The sequence below is a fragment of the Chroicocephalus ridibundus genome, chromosome 2, assembly GCF_963924245.1.
Source record: "Chroicocephalus ridibundus chromosome 2, bChrRid1.1, whole genome shotgun sequence".
Lineage (NCBI taxonomy): Eukaryota > Metazoa > Chordata > Aves > Charadriiformes > Laridae > Chroicocephalus > Chroicocephalus ridibundus.
The window spans coordinates 170,002,883-170,023,762 of record NC_086285.1 but is presented as its reverse complement, the minus strand read 5'-3'; the positions used below and the strand labels follow the sequence as shown (position 1 = coordinate 170,023,762).

The following is a 20,880-nucleotide window of genomic DNA, read 5'->3' as shown; positions in this document are numbered from 1 at the left end:
CTCTAGCTGGGACTACCCTTTGAAGAAGGGTGCTGTCATCTTTACTGCTGCTGAGCTTACTCATACTGTAACAACTGCTGTAGCAGCCAAGCTCAGCTCACGCTGTTACTTGCCCCGTTGGAAGGCTGGAAGCTGAGAAGTGCGAAGGGGCCGCAGCTGGGGGGAGGAGCGGAGGGGGCAGGTGACCCCAAACTGACCAAGGGGGCGTTCCATCCCATCTGCCCCATGTCGGTATAAAGCTGAGGGATCAAAGGGTGAGCCTCTTTCTTCAATGGCCGGCATCCGAGGAGGACTCTGTCTGTTCATGCCTTTGATCCCGATCCGTGCGTTCCTGACTCCAGACCTGGAACGCAGCTCCTGTCCAGTGCTGTTTGCTAGATTATAGAGTTGACTAATGATTAGAACCAAAGTGTTGATGCAGAAATTGCAGACTTCACACAGGGCAAACGACATTAACTAAAGGCTCTAAAATGTAAAGTAAACTTTATTATCCTTGAACCACAAAATAGATTTCTTTGGTTGTACAAATTTCACTAGTTACAGTCTTGATGCGCTAATTTTCCCTCAGAGTCTCTCAGGAGAGAATGGGAGAGAACCCAGAGCCTGGCACCAGGTACCGCAAAGGGAAAGAAAAAAAAAAAGAATCACAAGTTAGTCACCAAAACCAATCCAGGATTGTTTCCAAAATTGCTGTTGTTAAAAAGCAAATGCTAAAATTAGATTTAAAAAGGAAAAGCTCAAATTGCTGATGATGGAAGCAGCCACAGCTGCAGTTTGAGATTACCAGAGTTCCCCCTTCAAAGCTCTGTCAAATTAAAACGTACGAAGTCAGTTAAAATAATCCGCTGGATTTTGGCATGAAGGGAGATTCTCAACTAAAAGAAACTGCATCCAGTTCTTTCATTCAGCAAATATACAAGCAGAAGTGCCTGTTGCTCCCCAGCCACTTCGAGTCACTGAGAGGCTTAAGGTCCAGCTCTGGTCTTACTGCTGGAGGGGTTCAGCAGAGAGCACCAATGTGTCGGGGCTGACAGATCAGATCGCTGCCACGCTCAGATGCCTTTCTCCAAGTTAGAGGCATTAAAAAAAAAACAAAAGAAAAAAAGAAAAGGGATGTTTTACTTCAGTAGTGGGCAGTAGAGCAGCAGAGACTGATTTCAGAGCTATAAGGAGCATCTGTCTCCTCCACATCGTCAGAGCTCACTTGATACAGAATCTGTTCACAGCCCTTGTTCCACGCACGAAAACCAGGAATCACACCCCTGCTCTTTTTTCATTTTCATTTTTTCCCTCTTGCACGGGCGAGGATGCTTTTTCCCTATTCTACACGGAAAGGGGCCTGAAGCCAACAAGTTGCCAGAGAGTAGAATCGTGTAGTTATTGCAAGGCATAGGCCAGACCCGTCCTGCTGCACCGTGCTCCCTGCCTGGCAGGCACTCCTGGAGAGCCCCACGCTGGGCACCCCTGGAACGTCACATTCCATGTCACAGCTATTGGACTCGCCCGCTGGTATCCTCCTACCTGTAAGACCCCGTAACTCCTACCCTGACCCCAGCAATGCCACTTCCTACCCTTCCCCATTTCCTGAACCCTACCCCGCTACCCTGTCTGCTGTTTACACGTCCTACCTGTGCCACCGTATCCTAATCCCCAACTATTCTGCTCTCTATCGCTGTCACACACGCACACTGCTATGCTCCTGCTACAGCTGTTCAGCTCCTTTCTCATCTCTGCCCCGGGTCACCGATTCAGTCACGGTGCTGACAGAAGAGACACCCGGCCTCCTCTGACACTCGGTACAGTGTGCTGGTAGAGCGGGTAAGACTGCACGCGTGACACACGCAGTTACGGGTACGTCTGGGCAGGCACCCGTCTCCCAGAACAGCACGGAATACTGGCAGGAGCAGTTTCCTCCGTGGGGCTTCGCTGCGCTCACAGAGGCAAGTGGCACAGAGCTGGCACAGGCTCCTGCTTATTCAGTTGTCTTTGCTTGAGCACACGGGTGTCAGTGTCAGAGGGAGGCACTTCACTGAAATTCCTTTTTTTCTTTTTTTTCTTTTTTGCCTGCAAGCTACCCGTTTCCACATAATCCCAAAAGAACGCGAGGTGACACGGCGTGGGAGGTGGAAGGAGATGCTTTTTGGCAAAAGACTGGAAATTAAATAGGAGCAAAGGCAGGCTGGACCTTCCTTCTAATTCATACCAGAGCAGAAGCTCCCACATTAACCACTAAAAAAAAATCCAAGTTGAGGAAATAACAGCTGGAGCCCAACGCACTCTAACACTCACATGTTCTCCCTGTCCTACCCTTCCCCCACACACAATATTTACAGGCTAACAAGCTGCAGCTGCCCACTGTCCTACCCACACCTCCTCTCAATTTGCCATCAATAAGTCTAGTGTTGTCCCGTTTTGTTCAGGACATGCCCCAGTGCATTATCGGGTGAGAAAAGAGGGCGGTTCACAGCCTTAAAGGAAGTTAGTTGACCACAATGCTCCCTGGGGTGCTCAGTTCCCGTCCAGAGCCCAGGCGGCAGCAGTGTGGGCAGTCCGGTGCTGTCCCTGGAGCGCAGGAAGCTCAACAGCCCTGTGCTGGGCCACTCCATCGCCCGGGTGCAGCGGATTTCTACGTAGGGACGGCAGCCTCCAAACTGCGCCGGCTGTGCCGGAGCTTGCGTTTGCTGCTGTACAGGGCCATCTCTTCAAGCGCGGATGAAGTAGGTGTTGATGAATCACGTGTTACTAACATTTCCTCTTCCTCGGGCTGCCCATCCTGCTCCTGGGGAACTGCGTAGACAACAAAAGTGAAGGTTTTAGAGAAAGTGCATAGCTCACGTAGTTAACGTAGACATAAGGGTATACCCAGGCGCTGAATTTGAGACAGCACCAAAGTCTCAGTGATTTACAGCAATCCTCTGCCCAGAACTTTTAGGTGACCTGCAGCTTGTGTACTGACTGCTGTGGATTCTGGGAAGGAAGTCACATGCGTGAGAAGGCCCCTGCCCCTGACAACTACGATTCACTGAAAATTATCAGAAGGCGGAAGCCTTAGGAAAAATGAAGTGTTCTGAAAGGACTCAGGTATGCTAGTGCGCCAAGCGTTTCACTAGTTTCAATAGAGCAGCAAGCACTAAAGAGCAACGTGACCACCGGTTGCCGTAGCTAATGAGAGAGGGGAGCATTTGGCCTTGCTTAATGTTGAAATTACATGACTAAGTCCTTTCTGTAAATTTAGGCTGTGACTTGGGTCCCTCACCAAAGGAACTCACCAGGAAAAACACTCCTCTGGCAGGGCAGACTCAGTTAACTTGGTCTCAGGCCTTTGAGGATGTGCTCTGCACCTAAAGCACGCTGCTTTGGAGTGGCTCCTCACCCTCCTGAAAGGAGCTGGCAGAGCTTTGACACACACCTGGAACATCTGCCCTTGTGATAATTTGGCCTGAGCAAGTACTGCGAGATACTTGGTAAACAGGACAAAAATTCCACAAAACCACAGGTTTTTCCCTTCAAGTGCAACCCAGCTCCTGGGAAGCCTCTCAAGTCTTTGAACACAGCAGAGAACCTCAAATACAGCAATCTGTGAAGATACATCTGACCAAAGGTGCGCGGCTCGCTGAGCTGTACCCGGTGGCCTGTCCTCTGCTCTAGAGCTGCACGCCAAGGTGCGATATCCTCCGTGTGACAGTGCCCGAGTTGTTATAATTCAGAATCCTTCCGGAACTATTAACCGTAGCATTAACCTGTTGTTTGAAAAGGCCTCAGGACCAAATGAACGCAGGCGACAAATCTGGCACCTTGAAAGGATCCTGGGATGGTAAGTAATGACTGGCCTCCAAACAAGGCCAACGGGTATAAAAGAAAGGGACGGGCACATGCAGGTGATAACCCAGATGGGGGGGCTGGGGGAGGAAATCAGTGTGGCTTAGAGGGAATTCATTCCTTTTAGACCCTTTTAGACTAGAATTTGCCAAAGGAGCCATCAAACATGCAAGTTAAGTGATCCCAACACAGCACACTGAGCTTTTAAAAAAACCTTTTGATTGCTCCTCAGCCAAAGCTCTTAACGAAAACAAGCTGCCACGGGATGAGAGGGCATGTCCTTTAGTGGGTAAATAAGTAGTTAAAACACAGAAAAAGTGCAGGCAGTTATTACCTACTATCACAACACAGAGCAGCTACCTGTATTAGGGTCTGTATTTGGTAACTAACGCGAAGGAGCAGTGACGTGAGTGACAAAGACTCTACTGAGAGAAGCTGCTGACGATACCAAGCTGTCTATCAGGGTTGTCAAACGAAACTCAACTACAAAAAAGGGTATTAGGATTTTACAGAGTTGACTGGGCAACGATGTGGAAGGTGAAATTTACTGCAAGTGTGAATAGATTCAAGAAAGAAGTAAACAACTCTAAAATTAAAGGCCTCTGGCTCAGAAAGTGCTAAAACACCAACTGTTGTAGCCTGGAGTCTTATTCTGGAAGGAATCCCTTTATGCTTTTCTTCTTTCATGCTCTTTTCTTGGTATTCCCAGTGGCTCACATCAGACAATATCGGACTAGCCAGAACCTCATGCTGCCTTAAGTAAGTTTATTTTTACACTACTGGATGACGCTTAAGATCAATAAAAGTAATTTAATCCTGACTACATACGAAATGCAGCACCCTTAAATGAGATTATGATTCTGTGGTCATCGGGGGGAGCTCTCTGAAAACACTGGCACGCTTCTCAGCAATTCCATTTCACTTTTGAGGATTAGATATCGGAAAAGATAGGAAAACATAGAGAACACCTTCTGCCACTGCATGAACTCATCGTATACCTACATTTGCAATACTGCATGCAGCCCCGTTCCCCTCCTCTCTTAAAAATGGCATAGATTAAATAAAAAAGGTCCAGAGGGGTGGGGGAATGATTCCCACAAAGAACCAGGATTCTTCAGCCTGGAAGAAAGATAACTGATATGCTACTGGCCTATATGAATGGCACAGAAAGAGTGAATACGACATCGTTACTCACCGCATCCCAGAAGACCCAAGGAAATTATCAAGAAACAGAATTAAAGTAAACAAAATGCCCGATCATGGAACTCAATGCCACAAACTGTCATGAAAGATTTAAAAAAAAAATCTAGACAATTTTATAGAGGGTTATTCCATTGATGATCTATATACAATACCTGGGTCAAGACATCCCTTCTTAATAGGTGATTACAGAAAATTGAGAATATGCATCTATGCAAGCTCATCTTCTCTGTTTCTTATAGTCTTTCCCTAAAAACTCACAGAGACCAGAACTGATGCAGAAAAGGCGAATTTTTTAAATTCCTCATACAGATTTCATAACTTGCCAAAATCTATGTAAAAATAAAAATCTATATGTTGGCTGGAATGCTACGCTGCCTGGAAGAATGGGATGGGGTGGAACTAATCTAAAAAAAACCTGAGAGCTTTGTCCTATACCAAAAGAGCTTAGTTGCATCTTCATCTCTATCCTTCCAAACTGATTTTGGAAAACCAGCATTTTTTTGGTGCCTCACACACATCACAGCCTCCTACAGTGGTGACTTAAGAATTACTCGAAGACTAAGCACTGGCCTAAAAAACTCCTGATAGAGCACCACACTCTTCCTCATGGCTTTTATTCTATTTGAGGGCCCAACAGACCAATGACGGGCAACAACGAGGTGTGGAGCCCCTAAGCGATTGCTGATTAATTCCTGATTCTTCAGTGACATTTCTTGTTATCTACGCTGACTGAATGGACTACCTCAAGAGATTAACCCGGGGCTGACAGCTTTATTCCGAGGGATGAAAAACAGATGCTGTCCTCAGGAAAATAAGTTTTTCTCGAGTACCTCTGCAGCAGAACCTCCTTCTGGAAATGCAGGGATCAGCTATCTGGAGTGCAGCCTTTACTCAGAGAGATGTGCCAAGATAAAATTGAGAGAGAAACCGTTCCTTGCGCAAAATAAAGGGGGGGAAAAATAGCTGCAAAACATGTAGAAGAAAACCAGCATCATCTGTTAAAGGAAACCAAAGTAATACTAATGAGCAGGCAGGCCCTGCTGAGTTCCACGCGCCTGCTACAGCCACCGGGATGAAGCGGGAGATGGTCTGAGCCCGTCTGTTATAGCTGGGGACAGAAAGATGTACCGCAGCCAGGACAGCCTGGAGAGATAAAGCAGTCAAAGCTTTAATTGCTGGTTATTTAGGTGACCGTGCACACAGATCCACCAGCACAGACTTGGAGAGTCACCTGGGTACCAAAGCACCCAAATGCTCGCAAGTCTTAAATCAGGATGAATTTATCTGCAGCTGCCTGCTGCAGGCGGCAAGATTCTGTGCTCTCACCAAAGGGGCAGAAGACAGGCCTGAACAATGGATGTTATCCACCTACAGTGGGTGACAGAGGCCAAAACTTCCCACCAATGTTCTACTACTGTTCTTTACTCCAGAACACAAAACCAGAGGAAAACTAAGCATGCTTATTACACACCATTCTCAGCAAATTAGCAATCACTAAAGCACAATGCAAATATCCTACCCAAAACTGAATGTGGCGAGTTTGGAGGTTTCATTCTAGAACGGACAAAATACAACATTGCTTCAAGCTGCAAGAAGTCGAAGTCCTCAGGGTTGATTCCACAAGCAGGCAAAGGGGAACCCCCCTAGAACCGCGGTGGGAAGCAAGGAATACAGAGACGACTCCTTTGGCCGTGAGCTTACCTGAGTTATTTCTGTCATCTGTGTATCTGAGGTCATCAGCTGCATCAGGGGACTGGAAGAGAACAGAAGATGTGAGCATCCACCTCTAGCACTAGTGCCAGGCAATTCCCCACCTCCAGCCTTCCACCACACTACAGAGAACCTTTTGCCCTCAAAGGCGCTGGTAATACAGCAGCCGGGCATGACCCTCAGCGCACGCACGCGATTACAGCACTGATCCTTCGTGCTGAAGTCAAGCAGCCCGTTGCCTGAACTGCAGGATGAGGGGTGTCTGCCCCTCAGAGCGCTCCTCCTTCTACTTTGTGTGTGTAGGGAGGAGAGGATGGGAAGTGACAGGAAAGGCAGAAAGCATAAAGACTACAGAAAATGAGTAGGAACATGACAGGAGAGCAACGACATGAGCTACATTTCCTTGAGAATCCCGGATCCAAATTCTGCACCTGTGTTGTTCCCAGGCCTAGCTTCTCAGGCAAAATCAACTTTCTTATCATAGAATGGTCAGAGTTGGAAGGGACCTTTAAAGTCCACCCAGTGCCACCCCCTGCCCTGGGCAGGGCCACCTCCCACCAGCCCAGGTTGCTCCAAGCCCCGTCCAACCTGGCCTTGAACCCCTCCAGGGATGGGGCAGCCACAGCTTCTCTGGGCAACCTGGGCCAGGGGCTCACCAGCTTCATCATGGAGAATTTCTTCCTTATTTTTAATCTCAGTCTCCCCTCTTTTAGCTTAAAACCCTTCCCCCTTGTCCTGTGGCTCCCCTCCCTGCTCCAGAGTCCCTCCCCAGCTTTCCCAGAGCCCCTTTAGGGACTGGAAGGGGCTGGAAGGTCTCCCCGGAGCCTTCTCTTCTCCAGGCTGAACCCCCCAGCTCACTTTACATTCAGGTGTGCACAGAGAAATGATGTGGGATAGGAAGCAGTTACGTCCCAACACACGGCAGAGACAGCTTTGGAGGAATGGCTAATCATCAGAAAAGTGATAATCACGAAACTTCACCAGTTCCTGCTACTTCTAAAGCCTTCACAAAACGACCATTCCAACAAACAGCTCTGTTGATGAAACTCATCAGACCAGAGTGATAACACCATGAGAAAACAACTTTGCCCATGGTCATGAACTTGTGGTGGGTTGAAAATCAACACTACTCTGGGGACAGGCATAAATGTACCAAGCCCTACTGATTTTGCTGAATTAGAGAATTTAATCTAGCTGTATATAGTGCTTCAAGGATAGAAAGGTCAAAGTATTATCTTGGGGTATTCTGTTTACTTCAAAAGTGACCGCATTTGTTACTTCTACTTGTCTTTCTAGGTTTGTACACAATACTTACACTGAGCTCAACGCTTCTCTGAGCTATACAAATACAAGGATAGGGTTTCAGAAGAGCTCAGTATTCAGCAAGTTTAATAATGCCAAACTCATCTGAAAGTTCTGACCACTACTGATCAAATTCTATCTTTTAGGGGTCTCCTTGCTCAGCTCAAGAGCAAAAGTGAGGAGTAGCTTAATTTTTCTTAAGTTGTAGGATAAAGGCTGGTGGCTCTATACACTCACATGGAAAGCACTAGGGAAGTTTCACAGCTGTGAGAGTGCAAGGAGTCCTCATTTCCATGTAAACTTGTCTATTTTGTGCAAGCAGTAAAATTGGAGGAGGCAGGAGAGAGGGGGACACGATCTCAGCCCATTCAGAGCTTTAGAAATAAAGCAAATGTATGGTAGCAGTCATGTCCTTCGTGAACGGCAGAGAGCAGAGCACAGGCGGCTGTGATGACTTCGGCATGCACCGTGGAGGAACACAGCCCAGCCAAATAGCACCGCACTGATCCAGAGGGCGTGACACAGTTGTGCGACTATGGCCAGGAAGAAATACAGTCTCTTAATTACTGCACTGCTGAGAGAGGTCCAGAGGAACTGCCGGATGATTTGCAAGTGTCGCCTCCTTTGGAGGCACCTTCTCAGCTGCATGAAGACCCAGTGCTGCACTGTGGCCTCAGCAGAGGCTTGGGGAAACGGGCAGTCCAGAGCTGCCACCGGGGCTCAGTGGCCAGCCCTCAACTCCCTCGGTACAGAACCTGAACGGGTGCACACCCTGAAAGGGAAGGGATTCAGAGGAAAAAGACGAGTGACTACCAAAGGCTGAGCAATACCACCAGGGAAAGGAGTCAGCCAAGAACATGCAGCAAATAACGTACAACTGCCTGAGAATCCTCAAACTGCAACTCTGCCAAAGTCAGCCTGGCTTTGGAGATGACACCTTGGACCTGGGACCTTTGTGTCACGACAGCAAGTTAAAGCACAAGATGTCAGTACTTGCTAGCTCTCCATACAAACCTCATTTCTGAAATAGAAGAGAACATCTTTGTAAGTGCTTCTGCTCATGCTGGTATTGTATATACAGACCTAACCCTCCCGGAGTTTCCAGTCTGATTGCATTTCATGTGCTGTTTCAGCTTTACAGCTATCATTTTAGTCAAACAGAAAAATCCTTTTATTGTATATTTAACTATTGTGTATTTAATTCTGTATTTAACACAAACCTAACTGCAGGCATCTGCTTCACTGTCTTCATATAAAACTAAAAAAAACCAACAACCCAACCCCCCCCAACCTACAGACATACAGTATCTGCTCAAATCAGCTGTCACAAATGCCACCAGTTAGTGATGAACCCAGAGAGTTCACAGTCCTGGGCAACTGGTTCTAGGTGGCCCTGCTTGAGCAAGGGCGCTGGACAAGATGACCTCCAGAGGCCCCTTCCAACCTCTGAAGGTTCTGCGGTTCTATGGCAAAGCAGCAGTTCTTTTAGGAAGCAGAACCTGACCACCTCGCCATGGCACTCAACCTCAAAACTTGGTGTTCTCTTACCATGTGATTAATTCACAGTTCATCTACAGCAGAGTTACAACACATGAGAATTGTCACCACAGCTGCTTTTTGCACAGGATGCTGGATACATTCTAGTTTGAAGTTACCATTTGCTCCCATTTGCAATTTGTGGGCAAACTTTTTTACAGTTTTTTCTTCCCTTTTAGTTCTCGTCTTTCACTTAAAAATATTTCAGGATCAATTAAGGTGAAGATGTAGCTGTTTTATATTTGCAAAGCTTTTGTCATTAATTTTAAATCCATCTGGACCAACTTTTTCACAACTCCACTGGATGGAAGTCTCCAATAAACCCTTAGTTGTACAGCTTGGCTGGCTCTCGTTGCCTCCCACACAGACAGGGCCTTTGAAGAGAGAGGACTTCCTCAAATTATTCAACCTCTGCTCTGAAGGTCATCACTTCAGATGCACTTCCATCACATCAAGCCCTAACCAATCTAATGGTTCAGCATGCAGTTTATACCTGGATTTCGTAAACAGGTTTGGAGGAAGGAATAGCAGCAAATTCCCGGTAGTCAAACTTCTTTTCAGACATGGACTAGAAGGGACAGCAAAAGAGAAGAAACAGAGAAGAGCAAGTAAGGGGAGAGAAATGGATGGAAAACAAGCGGCAAGTGAGCAATCTATGCAGAGACAAAAGCAGAAGCAGAGTGCCATTCTCAGTTAGTGCCAAGAGTGCCTGGATACAGCCTCTGAAAATGAGGAATCTCTGGAATACTGTCTTTTTAGCTGTTCTGGTGTCAGGACAGAGGTTCCAAGTTGCAGAGAAAACATTACATGCTCCAGTAAAATGCACACCCACACCAAGTTAGGTAGGAAACCTGTTTTCGTGAGAAAATTTGTGGCAAGATTCCTGGCGGCTGTGGAACAGTCAGGATTTCAATCCGGAGCTGGCTGCATTGTCTGACCATGGGCAAAACCAGGTCCCCACTGTGCAGCTGCTCCACTTTTACCTTTATCTGTCTTACTAATTTTGACAGTTCTCTGCAACAATGTCCTGTTGCATTTATACAGTGCTTCGAGAAAGGAAAATTATGATTACAGCTGAAGTTCTCAGTTTTATGCTGTTGAGGAAACAAGGGGCCGAAGCCTCTGAAGTGAAAGGCTTTCTGAACACAGATTAGGAACCAAGAAAAGGATGAAATAATAAAACAGGGAAACAGAAAACAGATGTTACATCACAGTTGCAAAAAACGGGGGATGCCTCTAGCAATGGTTATGGCAAAGCTCCACCCACTGTACCCTCTTCACAATTCTCTATACCATGCAGCCAGACCTGGCTGAAGTGTTTAAGTAGGGATCCCATGGCCCAGACGCACAGTCCGCACCCAAGCTGAGTAACCGAGAAATCCCAGGATTATCGGTGAGATAACAAAAGCAAGCAGAAGTATGTCATACCAGCCTTCCTGGTGAAGTGACGTTTCTGGGACTGCAATCTGCAAAAGACGACAGAAAAGCACTATTTAGTGAACGGTCATATTCTATGCAACACTTCCCCAGATCTGCCCCTTCCATGTAGCAGCATTTAAGCGTAGTCTTATTAACTTTTTCCTCCGAGATCGAGACAGCTATACAGTACCTTCCAGTGGTGTCGGTGATGGAGTAGGAACAGGCGAAGGTGACTCTGCCAGCTGCTCCAGTGTGCTGCGTTTTTTCCCCTCCTTGGACTTGGCAATAACCATTTGGGCTTTAAGAGCATCCTGTTCAAGTGATTTCATCCTGCCCCAGAAATGAGGGAGGGAGAAAAAGACATCAGACATTGCCTTCTCAGTAAGAGATAATGCCGCCTTCTGCGCCCAGCAGCCAGACACAGTCAACAGGCTGAGCGCAGAAAGGCAAAATTAAGCACCCGTGGTTCCCTGAGGCAGACAGACTTTCAAAGCAGGAGATGAGAACAGCTTGGTTTGCTGTCATCCTGGAACACACATCGTATGTGTCGAACAGACAGAGCCTAGAGCCAAGCACCAGCGCACTGAGAAGCCGCAGGCCTTTCCAGAGGTGCCGGATAGGATGGGAGAGAAACCCAAGCTGGGAAAGGAACTCCAGGGGCTCAAATGAGTAGGAACAGTTCTCAGGGCTCTACCCTCCTCTGTGCTCTCAGTGTGTTGCATCTTAACCCTCTTCAGCCATCAGGAGATAATGAGATAGCTAAGAAAAAGTGGGCTCAGCCGTCAGAAATGTCTGCTCCCTTCTCCCCATCAAACAGACCCGCATCCCCCCTCGTTCTCATTGAGACAACTGCCGGTAGTCTGTGGGACCTCAGGGAAATGAACACCAGCAACCACTAAAACGTCCTCCCTGCCCCTCGCAGGCTGCAGGGTACGGACGGAGCGTGGCGTACAGAGCATGCAGCTGGCAGGGAGGGGGCTGTGCACACCTGGATTGGCTTCCTGACCCAGGGAGTCTTGAGGCGTGACTCTGCCTTGGACTAGACATCTGAGCTGGCCTGGCCCCGGGAGCAGGTGCCCACTGTCGGGACTGGTACAGCTTCCTGGCCAGATCCTGCTCGTACTGTTTAATACTGTCTTCAAGAGCTGAGGATCTGAGGAGGAGGAGAGGAGGAAAAGGAGGAGGAGGAAGAGGAGATGATGGTGATGAACATCGCAGCGGACAAGCGCAGGGAAAGAAAGAAACAGATACAGGAACGTACCCTGGCAAGGAGAAATACGGGTCTGATATAGGGGCAGCCTTGATTAAAACAGGCTCCTATATCTGATCCTGTCCAACACCAGCTGCTGCAGAAGAAGCAGGAACCTCCAGAGGGCAATCTGGGATGATGTGCCCAGAAGCATTAGCCTTCAGAGCCTCGGCATGTAGAGACTGCCCTCCTCACCGGCCAGGAGGAGAGAACTAGAAACACCCAGCAGACCCATGGAAAAGGCCCAGGAGGTCATTACCAAGAAGTATGTGTGTGCATGTGAGGCAGACTGAAGGAGTACAGGGCATGGGTGAGTGTGTGCGCACACATTTGACTCACATGGGTGAGTGTGTGTGCATTGGAATACATATATATCTGACCACCTGGCAGCATGCACCTTTGTTTGACTACGAGAAAAGGGGAAACAAAACGGACAAGCATATTACAAAAGCTTCTCTTTGCCGCAGGCCCTGGAACACATGCAACTGAAGAGGTGAGTGCATCCGTAAAATAGCATGGGCATGGTAGGAAAACTGCCAAGATGCATCTAGCCCTTGCTGGACACCTGCCCCCCTTGGTGTGTGCCTGTACCTTCTCCATCACACTCTTCCTACGGCATGAATGCCAGCGGTTGTGTGTGCCCAGAACACTTATGGTGCATGGGTCCCAGTGTGTTTGTCCCAAGAGAGCACAGGAGGGTGTTCTGGGGGAGAGGGAAAAGGGGGCACATCACACGTCCTGGCAGAGCACTGATGACACAGGGGGAAAAAGGAAAGCCCAAGAAGGTGCAAAGTGATGGGGTCGCGAGTGACAGCACACAGACCACAGAACTGGAAAGAAGCAGAAGATAGAAGATTAGAAAGAAAGTAATAAAATCAGTGGCATGCACTTCAAGAAAATACAGGTTAGCGAGGCTGCAGCACCGTGTACAGGGCAATGCAGTCCTCCTCCCGCACCGTCCGTGTAGTGCTGCCTGGGGGCCTCTGGAAATAAGACCTGAGCCATCATGTCACTGTGCCTGCTCTAGCACTTACAGAAGAGGGGTCCTAAGAAGACCAGATCATCCTGGGACATCTGTGGTAGCAGGGAACAGTCCATCCGCGTCTTACAACAAGGAGCACATTGGGGTGACTGACTGATTCCTGCCAATGCCAAAATACGCAAGGCCTTAACCCTACCCAAGGAATCAGGCAGGCACTTCTCTAAGAACTGAATAAAAAAGCTACACCTTGGTATCAGAAGCAAAGTGGATCTGAGGACACGCTCTGCAGAACTTAAAAACAGTAACACCGGATCTGGTAACTGACAAGCAAGACAGCTGCAAGTAGCTTCTCCTTGTCACGTATTCTTATCTCTAAAAGGCCTTCCCTTCAGTAGTTCATTTTCCATGAACAAAACAAGCTTACAAAAGAGACTTAAGGTTTGGAATGCAGGGATCTCTCTCCTGCCCACAGTGGACAAAACCACTACACTCAACGCTCACTAACGCTTCTACAGTGCAATGTACAACTTTTCCTGTGCCCTAAGCAATTTCAAAAAATCCTAGCTAATCCAAAAGCTTAGTCAGACATACAGTAATGTTACAGGAGTAAATCATGAGATCACCCCAAAAAAATCCTGCCCCCCCCGCATTTTTCAGATTTCTTTATCTGCTGGCAACAGCAACAAGTTCACGGAAGAACAGAGTCCCGAGGCACGTGATGTACATTCTGTGACATGAGCAACGTCCTTGGGATGGCTTCGCTTTGAAAGGCTTCCGCAGGCAATGCCATGTTTCTCCTTTCTACACCCATCTTAAACAAAGCTTTTATTACAGCAGTCCTTGGATACGTTACTGCTGCGGCTTAGGAGGAATCAGAGCTAACATTGCCTCATAAAGCCGGCCCCACCACATGAGGAAATGGGCAAGGGACGTGGAGGCACGAGGGAGAGAAAGTCCTGCGTATCTAATTGGGAAGGGAGGACAGACCAGTCTCTACTGCCTCTCCAAGCATAGTGATGTTGATTTCTGGGAGAAGCCCAACGGACAGCTTCTGTTTTGTTTGACCAAATACAACAGTGGAGCTTTTTTTTTAGGTGCAAAGACTGAGCAGCAACTCTGTGCAAGAGATCTACTCCTGATGACACTGCGGTGCTTACACAGCATCATACTGCCTCGGTTTTTAATGCATTCAATGCTCACAGCCTTCCTGTGAGGCAGAGAAGTGCTATTACAGCCCTCTCTCCGCACACCTGCGGTACAGAGGGACTCTGTGGTCTCTCCAACGCCATAAGGAAGTATATGCCAGAGCAAGAGTTTGGATCTGGTCATCTCAGTCCCAGCCAGCCATTTCAGCTTCTGAGCAATGGTTTGTAACCACACAGTGTGCTCCACAACACCTATCAGCTTCTAGCCCTGTAACACAAAGGCAACGTGTCTGTTTTGGCAGGCATTGTTAACAAAATCGCTTCCACCTGTATTTCTGTGAAAGGGTTGTTCCTGGCTTAATGTGAAATTACAGAACTTCCACTGGTGAATGATGCCACCTGAAAAGTTGTGACACAGAAACCACGGGAACAGCATCAACTAGAACAGGCATGAGATGCCAAATACAGCAGAACATACAGTGAATCAGAGCAGCAGACAGAACCCCACAGGTTTTGGAGCACGAAACAACAGCACAGAGTGGAAACAATCCTGCCAGAGCACGCTCTGTTGACAACCTGACTCATCACTGTGCCCGTGTGTGGGCATCCCCGGGGAAGGAGACTTTACTAACTACAGAGAGTAATTCGGGTCGGAAGGGACCTCTGGACGTCAATCTGATCCAAAAGCTGCTCAAAGCAGGGCCAGCTTCAAAGGTCTAACAAACATGCTACAAGATGACAGAAATCAATCTCTTCCAAATCAAGGCTCCAGTAACGTGTTTAGCTTTCTGACATTGCAGTGCAGTGAGACTAAGGCAGTGCTTCAGAAAAAAAACTCCCAGCTGAGACAGACCAGGCACAGGACTCATCCAAGGCAAAGAGTTGGAGCATACCAAGAAAGTTTTTCTTGAAGGACAAAAGCCCTGGTCCTAGGAAGGTTAGTCCAGCTCTGAATAAACCATAAGCAAATCTGTTACATGATCAAGTAACAATAGGAAGCTTCGTACCCTCAAAGCCCTAGGAAATTAGCCAGCTCTCCTTGAGGATTCCACTATACATGTCTTCATCCTCAGAGCCTCCCAGCAGATGACAGCACCGTTATCATCCACATCTAAGCACAAACACTGGAGTTGCCAAGTGGTATCGCAAGTCATGGTAATCCCTCTAGCGTCTTATCTAGCAGGCTGGCAAGGATGAGTCACTAGCAGCCCTGTTCCTCTAAAAGCTCTCAATCAAACCCCAAAAGAGACTGTTTCAGATTGTCCTTTGAATGCCTCCTACAGGAATGTTATGGGAATAAAACTATTGGTTGTAGGAGCAGCCTGACTAATTTTGAAAGGAATTATATGACATAGTAAATGCCTGGACTAACTTCAAGTCTTAAGTTCTGAGCTAGGAAGTTCTCTTTCTTCCAAAACAATTTACATACTCTTTCGTAGCTGATGAAACAACTTGTGTGGGTAAGAATGCCTCATCTTGCCAACTTCTTGGCTTCAATAAATATAATCACCTTGCAGCTTCAATAAATATAATCTTTTTCATGTGTTACAAAGCAGATGGGAAGCTGTGTGCTGAGAGGGAAGGAATACATTGACCATCACATAAAGGTGCTTAAGTTATGTTTTTTATAAAACTCCACTGTCTTCATTATTGTGCAAACACTGTTGAAACACAAGAGTCATCTCACTCATGTAATTGTCAGAAGCAGATGAGCTCAGCCAGGCGGATGGTTTGCACTGTCTGAACAGATACTATATAACCTCCCCTGACGTCTGACTTTAGAAGGCTCGTTTATTCCCTGTTTTTAATACCATGTAATCCAAAAGACATGCAGCAGGTCCCCTCTTCCTGAACTAGCCTAGTGAAGAGAACAGTGAAGGTCGTTCTGTCTCACCGTGCTGCCCTCCACATTGCTCGTTTCTCTGCCTCCAGAGCACGACGTTCTGCTGGAGAAAGCTCCTTCTCTTGGCCACTCAGAAGCTCAGGACTCTGCATTCGCAATCGCTCCTGGTGTCGCCGTTCAGCTTTGGCTGTCCGCACAGGTGCCACTGGATCCCCTGCTCCAAGATATAATGGACTCAACCTGGACAGAGAGAGAAACAGTGAGAAGCAGGCTGGCATGGTCCAACACAACTCCTGTCTGCCTGTTTTCAAGATAAAAGATGATGACCAACAACATCCATCAACTGTTTGGTACCACCTCCAAGGACATCACCCTGGGAGATGGAAGTAAGCATAACACAGGTGAGTTTCTCTTAAGGAGTTGGTTCCGATCACAGTTTCCCTTTCTCCACAAAATCCTTCGTTTTACACCCTGTGTCTGCTCAAAAGCAGAAGCCATCTGCTCCACCACCTGCAGCTCCTAGGCAAAGGGCACTGCTGATCCACCTACCCAGACACAGAGTTGGTTCTCTGTTCAGGCTTGATTCCCTCTTCCAGTGAATTCCTCTGTGAGCTGCTGTTCTCATTCACCTCAGAGGTCCTAGACGAAAACAAGCACGTCAGCCAGCAGTGCCACAGGCTGGCATACCCGAGAGAGGTTTGGAACAGACCCAGGCCCCAGAGAGCAACACCTAGTTCAGTCTGAAGACATGACCCTTAATGATTTCGCTCAACAGCTCCTTCTCCATTGCTGCAAGCCCTTCCTTCCTGATTTCACAAATGTTCACACTTTCTAACATCAGAACTCCTTTTCTTCATTTGGAGGTCAACCATCCACTAACACACATGCGCACTCTTCAAATGCAATGCATGGTGTTTGCTGAAAAGTTCTTCCCCTGCTCTAGCCTGGCTCTTTCCAGCTGCCATCACACAATGGGCAGCCTGGCTTCTTCCAGCTCTTTGCTTTGCTGCTGTCAGAGATGCCTGAATGTTCGTGAAGGATGACCTGCCGGGCTGAAAGTGAATGCACGTCTGGGCCTGGGACGAATCCCGAGGGGGTCTCAGAACAGCCATTCTCCATGTAGCCACTCCCTGGGCAACTGCTTGACACACGGAGGCTTTACGCTCGTAACCAAATTACTGCAAACTTGAGATCAGCTGAGCCGTAGTTACCATCTGCGCTCTTAACCTGTGCACGTGCAGATACTACTCAGTTTGATCAGGAGGTCACAAAAGCCTGTTTTCCACAGGTTAAGAATATGCACACAGTTACTGCAGGTCAGGTAGCAGTAAGAAAGTTTATCATGACTCTGAGCCCTTATTTTTACTGCTCAAGTTTATTTTGATTAAATTTCAGTTTCTGTTCCAGCGTGACAAAAAAAATTATTTCAAGAAACACAAATCAGTCTATTCCACTGCCTTGCCTTTGTTCAAGCATAAATAATATGCAACTGAAAGTCATCTGATGGATTCAGCCTTATTGTTCTCTAACCTCCCACATTTCAATATGAAAACAGTAGGGATAAGGAGGCCTTCACACCAAACCAAGAAGCTGGTTTGCGTTTGGCTGCTGTCCTTCCTCAGAGCTGCCCCATCAGCACGGGAGGGGGAAGGTCTCGGTGCATCCTTTATCTGAGTTCCTTAACAGAGAGACTGAAGAGAAGCAATGGAGAGCAACGACATTCAAAATGACAGGATAAGTGTTTTCAGCCACTGTAAGACTGACAATACAAGTGTTTGTGAAGAGAAGAATGTCTGTACCAAAGACTCAAAGAGAGAGTCAGACAAGGACAGCTTCAGCTTTATTTTAGTGCAACCTTATTTTTATTGGAAATCTTATGAGAAGCCTTTTCTCATTCCCCAGTCCTATGTCCAAGAATTAGAAAAACAACATCAAGGCAACCTGGAGGACAAGTCCAGGAGAACCAGGAAATAAAAGCCGAAAAAAACCCAAACCTAGGTTGATCATCAGGGCTTATCTTGAATTAGCGATCTCTAAAAATCAACATCTCTACATACCCAAGTGCACAGCTGAAGGAGCTGTTCTTCTGAAAAGAAAGGTCCTGAAAAACCTGCTCAGTTCTATGCTGAAAAAGAAATACTGCCCAGCCCTCTTCCCTGAAAATTACTGACACCTCTGACACGTGTGGGTGGTAATGAGCTACCAGTCTTGTCTTACCGAGTTGCTGGAGACTGGCTGCTCCTTCCATTTAGTCTCTCAATCTTGTACTCGACTCCTTCAATGATGACACTGGACTGCATGCTCATCTCAGGCACCTGTTTTACCATCTCATCCTCTTCTGCCTCTTCCTCCAACAGAAGGGTACGTTTCTGCTGCAGTTTTCGAGCTGCCAAAATAAGACAGAGTCATCTGTGATTCTGTGATCTTATACCACACTCGCAAAACCCCCACAAGGATGCAACTTCTGGGCAGGTCCTTACGCTCATCATCCCTGCAAGCTTGTGCTGTTTTCAGTCCATACTCTCTCCATGGATGCCTTTGTATGTCCTCCACTTCACTAACGCTTCAGATGTAACAAACTCTACACCGATCCCTCAGTCCCTCCTTCCTTATTCACTAACTTTCATTCCTGGACACTCTATAGAACAGACTTCCAACAGTTCATCGTGCTGAGTGTACCCACCCTCCAACTGGGAGTTGTGTGCAGACTCTTCTGCCCCCATTCCCAGATGGGACAGCTCTAGGAATCTGCACACACATGTTGTGTCCGATCTTCCCACTCGCCTTCTGGAGAGACGAAAGCCTGGAGTGCTGGTGACAGGTCTCCACACGTGGCAGTGGACCAGGGGAACCATCATGCAGGCACACACAGAGGTCACAAGAGGATCAGGGACAAAAGGGGACAGCGAGCAGGCTGCTCTCTGCAGGCAGGAATTCTGCAGGTGACCAGCCACCGGCAGTGTTCCTCAGCGCTCATTTCTAGGGCCAGTTCTGTTCAACAGTCTTATCAACAATCTGGATTCAGCTGAATGCACCATTAGCAAGTTCGCTGCTGATACTAAACTGGGAGGTGCTGTGGACTCTCTCGAGGGACATGAGGCCTTGCCGAGGGATCTAGATAGATCGTAGCACTGGGCAATCATCAATGGCATGAAATTTAACAAAAACAAAAGCCAGATTCTGCCCCTGGAATGGAGTAATGCCGGACACAAGTATAAACTGGGAGAGGAGCGTCTGGAGATCAGGCCTGCAGAAAGGGACCCAGGGGCGCTGGTGGGCACAGCTCAGCAGGAGCCAGCAGTGTCCCCTGGCACCGAGAGGGCAAACCACGTCCCAGGGGACATCAAACACGGCAGGACCAGAGAGGGGATCGTCCCGCTGTGCTCAGCGCTGGTGCGGCCTCACCTGGAGCTCTGTGTGCAGCTCTGGGACCCACCATTTGAGGATGTGAAGGTCCTCGAACGGGTCCAGAGGAGGGAACCAAGATGGTGAAGGGCTGGAAGGCATGTCCTCTGAGGAGCGGCTGAGGACTCTGGGTTTGTCTCGTTTGGAGAGGAGGGGGCTGAGGGGCCACCTCCTGGCTCCCTGCAGCTTCCTGAGGAGGGACGTGGGGAGGGAGGCGCTGAGCTCTGCTCCCTGGGATCCAGGGACAGGACGCCTGGGAATGGCTCAAAGCTGCGCCAGGGGAGGGTCAGACTGGACACGAGGAAGCATTTCTTTACCGAGAGGGTGGTCAGACCCTGGAACAGGCTTCTGGAGAGGTGGTCGATGCCCAAGCCTGGCAGTGTTTAAGAGGCATTTGGACAATGCCTTTAGTGACACGCTTTAACTTTTGGTCAGCCCTGAAGGCAGTTGGACTAGATGATCATTGTAGGTCCCTTCCAACTGAAATATTCTATTCTATTTTGACCTGTCTACCATAATTGCAAAGTAATAACTCTGCTTGGCCTCTTTTGTTACATGTTTTTAAAATAAAGAAATGCAAACAGAACGCTTGTGCAAGTAGGTGTGCCCACATGCTGAAATTTCTAATGCTGCAGTTTGCGTGCAGTGGGAGCCCAAAGCAGCAGGAATCTTTGTCTAAGTGCTGGAATTGCAAAGATCCAGGGGATGTAACTTACCACTTTGATATATTTGATTGGGCTGTTTCATCCTGAGTTAATTCATTGTCTGGACAATCATCACCATGGGATCTTTCTTCCCCAAAGGGATTTTTTTTTATTATTTTTATTTTTAATTCTAGTATTCAGAGATCCTGATTAGGTGATGTTTGTCCTCATCTACCCGGCTTAGCAAATCTCACAACAAGCTGAAATGCAAGCCTGAAACTTGTCATTACTCTACAGTTCTCTACATCCTTTAGATCTCAATCTTTGCATTGCATCTCCTACATCTCTTTTAGCCACCAGTTAGAGTGTGACATACCCATATAACTTCTTATGTTGGATCTATAATTCTTTTGGCCATATTGCATTGAAGAAACACAAAATGACAAGTTGCAATTTCTTCTTCTTACCTTCCTTTCTATCTTCTATGAGCTTACTCTTGTCATAAAATGTTCATGTTCCTGAACTACTAAGCGAAAATGAGACGGTTTCTAACACTCTGGACAAATTTGCCTCTGGAAAAAACAGCCTCTGAACAGGAACATAGGAGGGAAGGTGGGAAAGAG

At 47.5% G+C, this 20,880-nt stretch overlaps 1 protein-coding gene across 34 annotated transcripts in view; it reads right to left on the bottom strand.

The window, feature by feature from the left end:
- Nucleotides 1–464: 464 nt before the first annotated feature.
- SCRIB (scribble planar cell polarity protein) overlaps nucleotides 465–20,880 on the bottom strand; it is a 118,084-nt gene continuing 97,668 nt past the window's right edge. For 29 of the 34 annotated variants that reach the window (XM_063327741.1, XM_063327743.1, XM_063327751.1 and 26 more), the window contains 9 exons: nucleotides 18,426–18,594; nucleotides 16,758–16,847; nucleotides 16,260–16,448; nucleotides 11,978–12,142; nucleotides 11,180–11,319; nucleotides 10,999–11,036; nucleotides 10,064–10,138; nucleotides 6,724–6,775; nucleotides 465–2,787 (listed from right to left, as the gene is read on the bottom strand). In XM_063327741.1, the coding sequence (XP_063183811.1) occupies nucleotides 2,627–2,787; nucleotides 6,724–6,775; nucleotides 10,064–10,138; nucleotides 10,999–11,036; nucleotides 11,180–11,319; nucleotides 11,978–12,142; nucleotides 16,260–16,448; nucleotides 16,758–16,847; nucleotides 18,426–18,594 (1,079 nt within the window). In that variant the 3' untranslated portion in view covers nucleotides 465–2,626. Of the gene's footprint in view, nucleotides 2,788–6,541; nucleotides 6,577–6,723; nucleotides 6,776–10,063; nucleotides 10,139–10,998; nucleotides 11,037–11,179; nucleotides 11,320–11,977; nucleotides 12,143–16,259; nucleotides 16,449–16,757; nucleotides 16,848–18,425; nucleotides 18,595–20,880 lie in introns of all 34 variants that reach the window. The other 5 variants (XM_063327755.1, XM_063327777.1, XM_063327752.1 and 2 more) reach the window with 4 other exon arrangements.